The sequence below is a fragment of the Carettochelys insculpta genome, chromosome 9 (genome assembly GCF_033958435.1).
Source record: "Carettochelys insculpta isolate YL-2023 chromosome 9, ASM3395843v1, whole genome shotgun sequence".
In the NCBI taxonomy this organism is placed as follows: domain Eukaryota; kingdom Metazoa; phylum Chordata; order Testudines; family Carettochelyidae; genus Carettochelys; species Carettochelys insculpta.
The window spans coordinates 58719067-58733168 of NC_134145.1; the positions used below are offsets into that span (position 1 = coordinate 58719067).

Below are 14102 nucleotides of genomic sequence, written 5' to 3' on the forward strand. Positions count from 1 at the left end.
AAACTAAATAAGCCCAACTCCCTCAGCCTCTCCTCCTAGGTTGTGCTCCAGCCCCTTAATAATTTTCAGTGCCCTCCACTGAACCCCCTCCAGTGCATCCACAGCCTTTCTATAGTGGGGTGCCCAGAACTGGACGCAGTACTCCAAATGTGACCTCAGCAGTGCCAAGAAGGGGGGAAAATAACTTCTCTAGATCTGCTGGAAGTGCTGCTCCTAATGCACCCTAATATGACTCTCCTTGATGAGTCCCCTTTTAGGCTTACATTTAGAGACATATCAGTTTGCCAGTTTCTAGTCCATTTACAATACTGATTCGGTATGATTCTAGTTTCTCAACCAAAATGCCATGCCTTACCAAGTCAGTGTCTCCTAGAAGGCTAAAACTATTATATCAACACAGTTACCTTTATTGACCAAATTTGTAATTGCATAAAAATGGTATCAAGTTAATTTGACAGGCTCTATTTTTGACAAACCATTGGCATTAATTATATTACCCTTATTTAATTATTTATTAACTAAGTCCAGTATTAGCTGTTTCATTATTTTGCCAGGGGTCAACAGCCAACTGACCGTCCCATAATTATCCAAATAATTTAATTTACCCCTTTTTTAAATGTAGGCGCAGCATTAGCTTTCTTCTGGTCTTCTGGGCCTGCAAACTATAATGGTGCGTGAAAACAATAAGCAACAGGGACACCTGCTGCTACCCCCAGCAGTGTAGAACAGGTAGCAGCCAGGATGAGTAAAGTTAGGAAGTCTTGTTCAGACAAGGCTGAGGTTACATTAGGGTTAGAGCATAAGAAATCAGCTAAACCAGGGCCTCAGAAGGCTGCAGAGGAGGGCCAGAGGAACCCCTCAGAAAGCTCCCCTGAACTTGGCTGCAAAGCTCTTAGGCCATTGTTCCTTCACTTCCCATTCTTATGTGGGGAGACTATTTGGAAGGGCAAATTCAGGGAGCACCAATCTGCCTAATCATGTAATTGTTCTCTGTTTGCCTCCCCCCAGAAAGGAAGCCTGAGGAACAGTGCTTGCTCTTCAAGTAAGGAAGACACTGAGGGGCAATAACCGGTAGCAGCAGCTATCAATAAGACCAGCAGAGCTTGGAAGGGCGTGAGTTCAAGATATAAATCTTGAGGCTCTGGGATGCACTTGCAGGTCATTGAGAGGGCATGATCAGTGTCACCATCTGAGCCTTTTGCCTTACCCACCACACATGCTGAACCCATCAGCCTCTGCAGGTCAGCCATCTCATCTGCTAATGACTTTTCCAGCTGTGGTTTGGGGTGAAATCTGACGAGATTTCTTCCAAGACATGCACACACAAAGAAAAATTCTCCCCAATGGGTCTAGACTGGCTCTTCTTGCAGACTCTGCGAGGGCAAGAAAGCAACACTTCACCCCCATCCTAAACGAGGCAGGGAGCAGAAATTTAGCATGTTCCTGGCTGGTGGATCAAGGAGATAAGGCGAGGGCTCCAGGGTTTAATCTGGTTGCTGTTCTCCTGCATGAACTCTCCCTAACAAAGGTGCTTTCTGAGCCCATTAGCGTATCAGATCTTCTGGGAGAAGTTGTTAAGATGTCCTGTCCAAAGAGAATGGGGGTCGGGCCGCTGCCAAAGCAAACGCTTCGGCTGGTAGGGAGCACTGGATTGGGAGAAAAGGATCTTCTGCTTGAGTGCATTTAAAGCTGCGCTTTTGTCATGGGTGAGAGGCAGGCAGGCAACTTGCCTTTTTTGCTGGGTCATTTCCATTTTGGGCCTAGAAAACAGACCCCCTCTGGTTGGGGTGGTGCCTTAGCTAAGGCAACCACTTCTCCCTGTCTCAAATACAGGACAGGGAGATATGGGTCGAGGGGTGGCTCCTCCTGGCTCCACCGAGCCCCAGGGAGCTGGAAAGGAGGCAGCAGCTGCTGGTGCTCCCCCAGAGCCCCAGAGAACTGGCAGGAACATGGCAGCTGCCCATGCTCCAGCGGTTCCCCAAGGCTCGGGGAAGTGACTCCTGCCAACAGCTGCTGGCAGAAAAGGCCAGCTGGGGAGGACCCAAATATGGGATAAAGAGCCTTTCTGGCATCCCAAATACAAGAAGGTCCACTAATTCGGGACGGATGGTCACCCTAGCCTTAGCAAACAGGCTGATTATACACAGAGAAACCACAGCTGGCGGCATATGTCTTGAAATCATATTGTCGTCCTGGCACAGGACAGCTTGGAAAAAGTGGCTGTGTCCATGTTGGAGGAAAGCAGGTGTGAATTTTCTCCCTGGGCTCCTCCCGTATATCGAGGTCAAGCTGTCTCACAGCTTCCAGGTTAGAATCAGCATCTATAGCCCATATAATCCATTCCCTTCTCTTACACCTGCATCTGTACAGTGGCTTTAATACCAGCACCTCTGTGTGGTTGACACCACGGTATTGGTCAGTGGGCCCTTGCCTGCTAGTGGATGTATAGACATGGTGGGAGACAGCCCCTGCCCTGAACAGCTGATCATCTGAACAGGCAAGACAAAGGATGGGCAGGAGAGGAAACAGAGGCAGAGAGAGTAGTGACATGCTCAAGAAACTTGCCCTGTCCATGCTTCTCAAACCTCCAACTGCTCGGGTGGCTCTAGCCCAGCTAGGCCACCTGGGACAAGGACCATCACCGTGTTTGGTATTCGTTCAACAACAAGCAGCATGGAGGCCGGGTCCATGGCTCTAAACGGGCCAGATCCACACAGGCTCAGTGCTGCAGCACCCAACTTTACGCCCCAGCTACATGGGTGGAAGTGGGGCAAGAAGGGAGACGGGCTCAATTTACTTCCTCCACACCCATCATGAATAAGATCTGGAAAAGCAAAGCAATTAGCTTTGGAACGAAGCAGAGCGTCTTGAAAACGTGTGCATTCAGCAGCATCTTGTACAGACTTAAGACATGGGTGATAAGGAAAGATTCAAAGAGAAGGATATTGTCATTCGAAAGGAGTTAGAGAAAGATTCTGAGAATAGAACGGCTGCAGAAGGTCACCAGTGAGGAATTATACAGTAAGACACAGCCAAAAGAGAACCTGCTGCAGAAGGTTATAAGACGGAAGCTACAACTATTTGGGCATATTTGCAGAATGAACGATGAACGAAAAATCAAGACCCTGGTATTCAGCATAATGGATAGTTCAAATAGGAGAGGCAGACTCCACAGAGAATGGGTAGATGATATAGTAGATTGGTGCAGAGCCAGTCTACGGAAACTGAGCCACTCTGCACTGGATAGGGAAAGATGGAAGGAAATAGTGAGAGGCATCAGACACCAACGGGTGCTGAGCCCACAGTTATTGATGATAAATGATGACACCCATCATGATTTCATAGACCTCTATCATATCCCCCTTTTGTCTCCTTCTTTCTAAGCTGAAAAGTCCCAGTCTTTTTAAATCCCTCCTCATATGGCAAACATCTAATCAAATACCTTCCCTTCCCCAATGACATTCACCACCGTTTGTTTTTATTTTCTCCATCCCACAAAATTACTTCTTTATCTGTTCTCTTCAAGCTGTTTCTTCGGTGAGTCAGGTGCCTGGAATACTTTTGGGAGCTGCAGGTGATTCTGATCCAATGAAAATGGTGTCCTTTATGCTGCACAGATGCTTTGCTCTTTCTTGCTTGTTTGTAACCCAGGAATTGGCTTTGTAAAGCATTAAGCCTCTCCGGAGCAGCTAGAGGATTCCCTATGGCTATGTCTATGCTGGAGAGTGTTGTCCAGAAAACTCATTCAATGTCCACATTACAAATGTGTTCTGTTGACAGTAAATTGACAGAACACGGCACTCCTGTCGGCAGCTTTCTGCCATTCCCCCAGGAGGCAGAATGCATTTCTTGACAGAATCTGTCAACAGAAAGCCAGTGTGGATGCTCTGGGGGGTGGGGGGCCCTCTGTCGATAGACAGGGATTCCAGGACACCAGGCAGCCCTGTCTGCTGTGCTTCTAGTTGGCCGTCCTGTCGAGAGCGTGGCTGGACAGTCTGTGTGTCTCTTCCGACACTAGCTCCTGTCAACAGATCTTTGTAGTGTAGACGTAGCCTATGTAGTGTAGACGTAGCCTATGTGAAAATGCATTCATGGCTTTTCCCTTCATCAGGCTGGCTCATCAAACAGACCAGCACGTCAAGCTGTGTCTGCCGAACTCCGACTTCATGCTGTGCGTTTTGTCATGCTGCTGGTTTATTTCAATTTGGAAGCAATTTTTGGCCATTGTAGAAATCAATTAATAGAACTGCAGTCTGATCTTGAAACAACTATCCCCCTTGTTTTCTCTGGGTGAGTAGGAATTAAATATCCCTGACTTCCCTGGTTTCCAGTCAACAGCTTTTATCAGGAGTCCCAGTATCACCCCCATCAACCTAAGATCCCAGCTGACACCCTTCAGTAATCCTCTTCTCACTCCAGCTAGGGGCTAGGACTCCCAGTGGGAGAGAAACGTGGCAGCTCAGATCAGCTTCCCACAGTAATTGTACCACATCTGGCCTGCAGATCCATCCTCCGCTCCGGATGCCAATCCCCTTGCTCTAAACACCTCATTCCATTTTGCACTGCCTCATTTCCCGCTTTGAGGCTGGTGTCACAGCAAGCTGGCTACTGGGGAAGGTGCAGAATGGGACATAGGCAGGCAGAGAGAATCACATGTATTGTGACAGCATTGCAAGTGCTCTCCATGTCAAATGAGGAAAGTTCATATAAGAAAGACTCAAGATAGGGTAAATATTCAGCTTGATTCATTGAGCCACACAATCTCTGCTTGCTGGCAGTGCTCAATAACCCAGAGTTTGCATTTAGTGGCGACTTCTACATTTATAGATGGCAAGACCAGGAGACATCACGGTAATCATCTTGTCTGAGCAAGCTCCTGTATCACGCAGCCTTAGAACTTCCCCAGAATTATTCCTAGGCAGCTCTTTGAGAAAAAAAAATCTAGTCTTGGTTTTAAAAGTTGTCGGTGATGGAGAATCCACCATGAGTCTTGGAAAATTGTTCCAGTGCTTAATTATCATCACTGCTTAGTAGCACATTTACCCAGTGTTGCTTGGGCCTTAAATCAATTAAAGTGGGTTTTTTCAGGAGAGGAAATAAAAGGAAAAACATAAACGCTTAATTTATAAGGTTGCATTTCTCAAAACACAGTGCTATTTTATGAATTTAATTTTGATTTCAGATCTCTTCAAAAGGGATTGGTAGGATTGTCCAATTAGTAAGTTTTCTTAAAATGGGAATTCCATCAAATGTCTTTTTTCTTCATCCCTATAAACTCTCATGTTTTGGTTTCTAACAACATTTGCCTCTAGTTTTCAAACCTTAAGCGTGGAGTTATCTGTGCCAAACCAGAACACTGCTCTAAATTTCTCTGTTCTAGCATTTTTCTGTGAGGTTTATTGAGAAGCAATCCTATGCCAGGCTCAGACTATTTTTCTGGCTTACCTTGGTCCAGCCTCTTGCAACATTTGCTCAATTATGTCAGTTTTGAGGTCTCTGATTTGGTGACTGTCTTTTTTTATGTTTGGTTTTACGAGAAGTAATCCCATTCCAGGTACGTCCCATTTTCCTGGCACAACCAAACCCTTCTGTTGCTTTAAGGTATGATGAGATGAAGCTATATACTGAATTTGATGGACTCAACTGTTACTGTTTAGGAGGAGCTCTGGATCAAACAGACAAACTCTCTAAAAATATAGTTAATTCCAGTCTGAATTTGCTTTCACTTTTCTACTATCACCATATGGAAAGAGAAGAGTCAGTGTCCTATCACTTGGACCAGCTCAACTTCACTTGTCAAGAACCCCACAAAGAAGGCGACGTGCTGCCGGATGACCTCATGTTATCTAACCTTGATATTAATTCTATGCCAGCACGTTACAGCTACAGAGATGGTCATCCTTTCCTCCGCAAAAGACAAGCACACACGGAACTTGGGAAGAATGGATTTCAAAATCCAAGCACACCTGATTTACCACAATCCTAATCTGGCATTAAGGGATGCAGTGCCTGTTTGGCAAGGGTATGAACTAGTGTTCCCTGTAAACTGAACCTTTGGGCGGCCACCGAGGACAGATTCATGAGGTGCCCAGCTGATTATCAGAGCGCCCACAGCAGGCACTGTGTTTCTGTCTGCATATGCCTTGGTGCACAAAATAGAATTTATTCCATGCACAGAGTGAAAAAAGTAGAGGGGACATTGGTATGAACTAGAGATGAATGAAGCATGGGGAAAAAAAATGTGTGTTTTAATTTGGCCATATCTTGGACATGTTCTCCAGCAACAAAGCGAGTAGGTGAGCTTGTTAGCGTGAATAACAGCACAACACTGAAGGACCGGACAGGCACAGAAAACAAACATCAGATTGCACATTTCAATGCAAATGGTTATTTTGTAGTGTTTGAGTGATCCAATCAGAGGTCAGAAACAATACCACCAAATCTGTGTAACTAACCAGCGCACACAAAGTTTCCAAGTGGGAGCTTGCTTGCAAATTGTTCATGGAGGAAGAAGGATTTTAAAGAAGAAATTGATAGACAATACTGAATATATCAAAAAATCTGCCTGTGAACGTTTGATAATGAGAAAAAGAGGGAACATTCTGGTGATAAATATGCTTTATGATTTCTTCGCTTCACTCTGGGAAAAATCAAACCCCTGCATTTGACAGATTCATATCCTACAGAAGTAGTGAAAATAGCTATTAAATGACCACTTTCCGCCACCCCACTTATGGGACTTCCTTCTTCAAAGAGATTGACAGCAGAAAGCCTTTCAAAGTCAATGGCAGAGTTTCTGGACACCTAAAATGACCAGTTTCCTTCTCATTTCATTTGTCAAAACACAGGTTTTTTTAGCCTCCTCTGTCTCAGACACTCTGTCGCCCCCCTGGCTATAGATATATGAGCAGCAATCTGTATTCAGAGCCATCAGCACCGCAGGAGTGCCGGGTTTCCTTCATGCTGCCTGACAGCTCTTTGAAAACGGGGCTGGCTCATAAAAGCCAGATGGATGACAGGCTGACAGGCGAGAAATCATGGGAATTACTTACTTTGACCCCAAGTTTTAGAATTCTGGGAAGCAGCACACAGTTGCAAAAATTTCACAGCACAGAGCCAAGCGGTGGCGCCTTAGGGGTTCTGCACAGACTGCTGAATGCGTAATTCAACACAACACAGTTCAGTGCAGGGGATGAGCCCCCAAAGGGAAGTAACTTAACTCAGGCTAACAAGGTCTACGGCTACACTAGGGAGTTGTGTTGACAAAACCCCGGTTTTGGTGACAAAACTCGCGGAGCGTCCACACAAAAATGCGTTTTGTCGACACACTGCGGGTAAAGAGGTATACGCCTGCCGATCCTGATGTATGCCTTATACCTGCATGGGAAGGGAAATTAGCTACGGTGGTACAGGGCACCTTGTAACCTCATCCCCACTCAGAGCAGCCTCAGTTACTAAGAAAACACCCTTCAGGCTCAGAAACAAGCCTGTATTCCCTTGAGTCCAGCCACCAACACGCCTGCTGATTTTCAGTGGGACCCACCAGCACTGTCATCCCAGCGGCGGCACCTCTTGTACTTGAACGCTACGGCCAGCAGGCTGGGAGCCTTTCCCCAGCCCCACCCCGACGCCACTGGCCCGTGCCTCAGTTTCCCTAGCTGCAAAATGGACCTCTACCTCCCCCCTGCCACCGGGCTACTTCCTGGGGCGCTGGCATCCAGGAATAGCAGGTGCCTGTGCCGGACGGGAGGGGCCTGATCCCTGGATCCGGATTCTCAGGCACAGCAGTCTAGGAAGGGGGTGCGGATGGGGGGAGCGGGGCTCATCTGCCAGGTCCTGCCCCCCACCCCCGCGGAGGAGGGGAGGGGGCCGGGATCCGGCTGCGGCTTCCTTTGTCTGCCCCGCCGACCAGGTTGGAAAGTCATTAATTACCCAGCCATGCAGCGCTGCGCGCAGCCGACCGCGGCCGCCTCCGGGCCGCCGCCGCCTTGTTCCCGTGGAACAGGAGCACAGGATGGCCGCCCCGCGCGGCTCGCCCGGCCGGCGCCTGGCTCCGCTGCTGCTGCTGCTCGCCGCCGCGGGCGCTAAGGTAAGGGCTGGGGGCTGGGGCTGGGGCTGGGGCGCCGAGCCCGGGGTCCGAGCTGGCCCTGCCCGCGGCGCTTGGAGCGCTGGCCGCGCATGCCTTGGCCCGGCGCCAGCCTCCAGGATCAATCCCCCCCTAGACCCAGCAGGGGGACGGCTCGGATCTGCTCCGGCCTCCTCCCCTTCCTGCTTCGAGCTGCCCAGCAGGCGGCTTGGAGAGGGCACGACCCTGGGGGAAGCACAAGTCCGGCGCCCGGCTGCTTCTAAAGCGCACTCAGCGGTGCCCCCAGTCCGGGCGTGGGGCAAGACTCAGCCCAGGTGGGCACTGGGGGTCTCTGCTGGCGCTGGGTGCGAGAGCAGCCTGGAACCAGGGTTCAATTCCTAGAAGTGCCTTGGGTGACGCGAGGGCCAGGCCGGCTGCCCAGGGCTTGCCACATGGGTGAGGCTAGTGGAGCGACCCAGGACCTGGGAGAGAGATGGCCGTGCCATGACTAGAATAGGGTGGACCCAGCCAAACTCGTGGGGCACCTAGGCTGATGAAGCCTGGCACGGCTCCCTTTCATTCATGCTCATTCTCCGATTCCTTCGGTTTTCACCCATGTGCCAGCGGAAGGGCTTGGCAGTCTTCCGGGCGGCTCAAGGGCACAAGCACGTTGTGAAAGGGACGTGGCCTGATGCTGCGCTTCGAGGCTGGTTGAGAAGGGGATTTGCTGCGGCTCGCCCTAGAATAATCCCCTTTCAGGACTGGACCTCTCCGATGCCCTGGCCCTGGCACTCGGAAAGGAGCACTGGATGGGAAACGCTTCTTTTGGCAGCTCAGAATTCTGTCCGAGCCAGGCTCTTCCCCTGGGACGTGCACAAAACTGGTCAAGAATTAGCTTGTAACTGTCCAGGGGAATAATTACCCTCACCCACCAAATGATGGACCCCTGCCTTGAAAGCTGGGGTACTGTGAAAGATAAGAGTGCTGCTATTGTTTTATTAGCAGCAGAGAAGCAGTGCTCTTTGTACCCCAACAACCAGGGCTCGATAACCTACAGATGGAGATGAAAACAAAATCCATTCTCTCCTTCCCCCCTCCACTTCTTCCCTCCTACTCCCTGCCCCTTTGCCCTCTCCCTGAAGTAGGCTCCTGGCGTAGCCAGCTCTGTTTCACCATTAACTGCAGCTGCGTGAGCAATAGAGCCCTCCAGGCATTTGTTTTGTCCTTTATGGAAGGGCAGAGACACACCCTCTGACTCAGCAGCCAGGCTCTCATTAGAGCTTTGTCCCCTTTAATAATACTTGTTTCCTAGCACCTGCAAAACCCTTCTGGGAAATACTCCTATTATAGGGCAGTCAATCAAAGGCCTGGCCTGTAAGTACCACCTCTGTTGTTATAACTGGAGGAGGCAAAATCCTAACTTCAGTCACTCCTCTGTGTAGCATCGGCACCTCCTCTCCGCTGTTATGGGTCACTGAGCACAATGTGGCTCTCTGCTAAACTTTTCCAAAGCAACCATATGTAGTTTCGTATTGCAGATGGTTGATTCGCTGCCCCTTGCCCTGCCCGACTTCCATCTACAGCCCTTTCTTCACTGCTAAAAAGAAGGTGTATTTTTATTACCTTGGAGTAAATAGTATGCGTGAACTGTCCTGCACCATAAAGCCCAGCCCTATTAGTTTTATGATGACAAGGTCAACCCCAGGGAGTAGTAAAGTGCTGATCTCACCTAATTTATAATCAGTAGAATTATAGGTTCTTGACCTCACAGTATCAGAGAGGTAACTGAGTTAGTCTGGATCTTCAAAAACAACAGGAAGTCCTGTGGCACCTCACAGAGTAACAGATATTTTGGAGCCTAAGCTTTCGTGGGCACAGACCCGCTTCGTCAGATGCCTGATCTCACAGTGTTTACACCTTGGGATAATTCATATATGTTAGTTATCCTGAGCTAAAAAAAAAAATACACCAATATATATGAGCTAGCTGAAGGTAAAACACACCGAAGACAAGACACCTTCCTTTTACCACGTGATAAAACGGATGAGGTCTCTACTCAGCCACCACCTGGAGCTGACTTTGACTTGTTCAGCTCACAGAAAAACTAAAGGGGTTGATCGTCCCTGTATTCTTACCTCAGGCTAGCTGATACACGTGGGTGTGTTGCCGTCGCGTCCAAGTAGTTCTATAGCATACTAGCCACAATATTCTGAAAATGTAAATAACACGTAAATATTCAAAAACAGGAATAAAATTCAGACTGTAAGTTGTGGCTGATGATGATTTCTGGCCTAAGCGGTATATTTAAGCTATTCCACGTGGGAACTGGGCAAAGCCTCCCTCCAGCAGATGGGCCACATTAACAGAAAATGGCTTTAGAATTCAGAAAGATCTTCCGAACCGTTTTTTTTTTTAAATCCCCTCCAAGTCTCTGAAAATTTGCATTCTTTGGTTTTAAAAAAAATGATTTAAAATGCAATAATTTGAGTTTTTAATTGTTCAAGCCAACTAGCCACACTCACCTGGCCAAATAACCACATGTGGCTAGCTTATTGGACACCATCAGTTTATTGCAACACAAAGGTTGGGTGGGGTTAAATTAATGAGCAGGTTCCATCCACATATGTTTTGAGCCCTCATTTACACTGGGGGGGCGGGTTTCCTGAATGGTTTTATATACCATGTTGTACCCTGGACTTCTCCATGTCCCCTCCCTCCATGCACTCTTCTGTATAGAACAAGTGCAGGTAGTGTGTATGGGATCATTCTGGTGACATGGCTAAGCCAAGGTGGCACCTTTTGATGACGTTAGCGATACTGCACTTTTAATCTTCAATGGATGACATCCTTTCTCATCTACCTACCCTTGTCATGCCCAGGATTTGGCACAGGGCACTTTGTTTCAAGTAGTTGCCATTTCTGTTCCATATATTTTGCCAGTACTCCTATTTCACCACCGTAAAGCAATGTGGTTACCATAAATATTGTACATAAACTGGATTTAGCTATCATGGACCCTCAGTTGTGGTTATTCCAAGGTAAAAAAGTACACCTTAGTAGAGAACACAAAGCCTGTGATGCTACATCAGGGCAGTGAAACTTTGTGGTACATGTAGTTCACAGTGCATCCATCATACTGCGTTTGTATGGAGCAAAGCCAGGTGGCTGGGACTGTCTTTTTGTTCTGTGTCTGTATAGTAGTTAGCCCTGGAGCAAGACCCGTTGCGCTCTGGCTCCTAGGTGCTATGGGAGTAAGAGTAATAAATAACACCACCAAGGTTCTTTCAGGGCCCCATTCTGCTACACTTAAGTCAAATGGTCCCTTACTCTGTTAGTAGTCCCAAAGGAGCTTCTGCCTGTTTGGTCATTATTCAGCGTAAGGGTGGCAGAATCAGGCCCTTAAATCAACATTATGACACTATGTTTACCAGCAGCTCTTCTTTCTTACCAGGCACAAAATAGTCATATGGGGCGGATCTTGCATTTCTCATGTACCTCAAACACCCAGGCTATGTCTACGCTAGAAGCGTGTGTTGACAGAAGTTACTGTTGACAGGAAATCTCAACAGTATGCTGTCGATGGGTTGCGTCTACATGCAACTTGCTCTGTCAACAGAGTGGTGCCAGGCTGCACTGCCCTCTGGTGCCAGAAAATGGAATGGGGCCCCCTCTGTCGGCAGAAGTGGGCACACTGCACTTTTGTCGACAGTATTCTGCCCAGAGATTGCTATGCCTCAGATTTTTGAGGGATAACACTGTCGAGGAAAATGCAGAGTTCTGTCGAGAGAATGCTTTAAGTGTGTGGACGTTCCCTGAGTTATGTCAACAGAAGAAAAACTCTGTAGTGTAGACCCAGCCCCAGTGACTTGATTGCACAAGAAATGCAGGTTGGTTAGAGGCTGATTATCAGAACCCACCACTCCATTTGAAGCCAGGACCTCTGGAAATCAGATCTTGTGCCAGTGAGAGATCTCGTCCCACCTCCACATGCATATCCAAGGTCATTAATTCTTTTCTTTCTCCCCACAAACCTCTAATTTTCTACATGGTTTCAACCTTGGCTAGCTGAAAATCCCTAGGATAAGAGAGTTTTCTGCTTGGAGCAGAATAGCCTAAGGATTGTGACCAAACATAAGTTAAAAAAAAAAAAAAAAGATATTTGTAACTTCTACCAGATTCTATCCAAAGTGGAATCTCATTTTAAACAAAATATTAACCTTATCTAAACTATCCAAGGATGACAAAGTCATGTTGGAATGAAAAATAACTTTAGGTAAATGCTAGTTATAAACACCATAAACACATGCTTTGGAGCCACCTGTCTTACTAGCAGAATTTTGCTAGACTCTGGTGAAGCCTGTTTTCTCCGCTTCCATCCGAACACAAAATAATGAGGCCTTAACAAAAACCAAACTCCCATAAAATATGTACAGAGCAAACATTGTCAATAGTTTTCAGTCTAGTAGGATTAGATGATATGGATACTAATTGCTATGCTTATTACTGTGCACAAATCTTAACTTTCTATTAAAAGATTCAGGGAGTAAAGTGTTGTGATATTGAAAAACTCTTTGTAGAAATCAGATAGCTTTTTATCAGAGGAAGAACATGCAGGCAATGTAAAAAGGCCTGTAAAAGTATTGGACTCAGTTTGAACTTATGAGCAGTCACATATGCAGTGTTCTAAAAAACCTTTGGGTTGAGTGGCATTCCCCAAAATAGCTATGCAAATAACTCAGTGATTATCCATACCTTATATGCACAACCTAACTGGCAAAGTTTTAACAGAGGGACACTCTCATACCATAATTTCCCTAGTGAAAGAACCCAGACAAAAACATAAGAATGGCCATACTGGACCGTCAGTAGTACATCTAGCTTCATATCCAGACTTCCAACTGTGACCAAAGCCAGGTGTTATAAAGGGAATGAACAGAACAAGCAAACATCCAGTGATCCATCTTATCATCAATTTTTCAGCTTCTGGCAGTCAGAGACACTCTGAAATTCGGAGTATGGGGTTGCATCCCTCACCTTTTTGGGCACTAGCACCTGGTGGACATATCTTCCAGGAACTTCTCTAATTATTTTTTGAATACCATTGTAGTTTTGGCCTTCACCACATCTCCTGGCAATGAGCTATGAAGGATCATTGTGCAGGGTATGAAGTAGTACTTCCTTTTGTTTGTTTTAAGCCAGCTGTTACTTTCATTGGATGACCCCTGGTTCTTGATAAATTACATTTCCCTATTTACTTTCTCCACACCAGTCACAATTTCGTAGAACTTGGTCATATTTCCTCTTATTCTTCTCTTTTCCTAGCTGAAAACTCAGGTTTTTTGATCCTTCCTTATAAGGAAGCTCTTTCATACCCTTAGTCATTTTTGCTTCCCTATGTATTTTTGAGACAAGTTAACCAGAAACGTACACATTATTTAGGATGTGGGTGTCCCAGGGATTTATACAATGGCATTATGATCTTTTCTGTCTTATTATGTGTCCTTTTCCCAACAGTTCTTAACATTTTGTTAGCTTTTCTGACAGCCACTACACATTGGGTGGATGTTTTCAGAGAATTGTCCACAATGACTCTAAGGTCTTTCCCATCATTTTGTCTGCGTAGTTGGGATTTTGTTCCCCAGTGTGCATTACTTAGCACGTATGAACACTGAGCTTCATGTCCTCTTCTTTTGCTGGTCACCCCGTTTTGTGACATCTCTTAAGTCAGTCTGCCCTGATCTTAACCCACTATCTTGCGTCTGCAAACTCTCCGACTTCACTGTTTACCCCTTTTGCAGATAACTTGTGAATGTGTTGAACAGAACTCATCCCATCCAGGAATGCCACTATTTATTACTCTCCATTCCAAAAAGCTGGTAATTTATTCCTACGCATCGTCTTCTGGCTTTTGACCAGTTACCGAATCAAGAGAGGACCTTCCCTTTTATCTCAGGATTGCTTACTTTGCTTCAAGCCTGTGTCAGGGTTCCCTCACCAAGGGTGCATCTACACTAGCTGGCTACTTCGAAGTAGCCGG

General features: G+C 46.7%; 1 protein-coding gene across 4 annotated transcripts in view; it reads left to right on the forward strand.

Moving 5' to 3' along the window:
• The first annotated feature begins 7884 nt into the window (after positions 1-7884).
• LOC142017614 (ADAMTS-like protein 2) overlaps positions 7885-14102 on the forward strand; it is a 40947-nt gene continuing 34729 nt past the window's right edge. For all 4 annotated transcript variants that reach the window (XR_012646560.1, XM_075002668.1, XM_075002669.1 and 1 more), the window contains exon 1: positions 7885-8089. Coding sequence is in view for 3 of the 4 variants with exons in the window: in XM_075002668.1 (XP_074858769.1) it covers positions 8015-8089 (75 nt within the window). In the remaining variant the exon portion in view is untranslated. The remainder of the gene's footprint in view (positions 8090-14102) is intronic.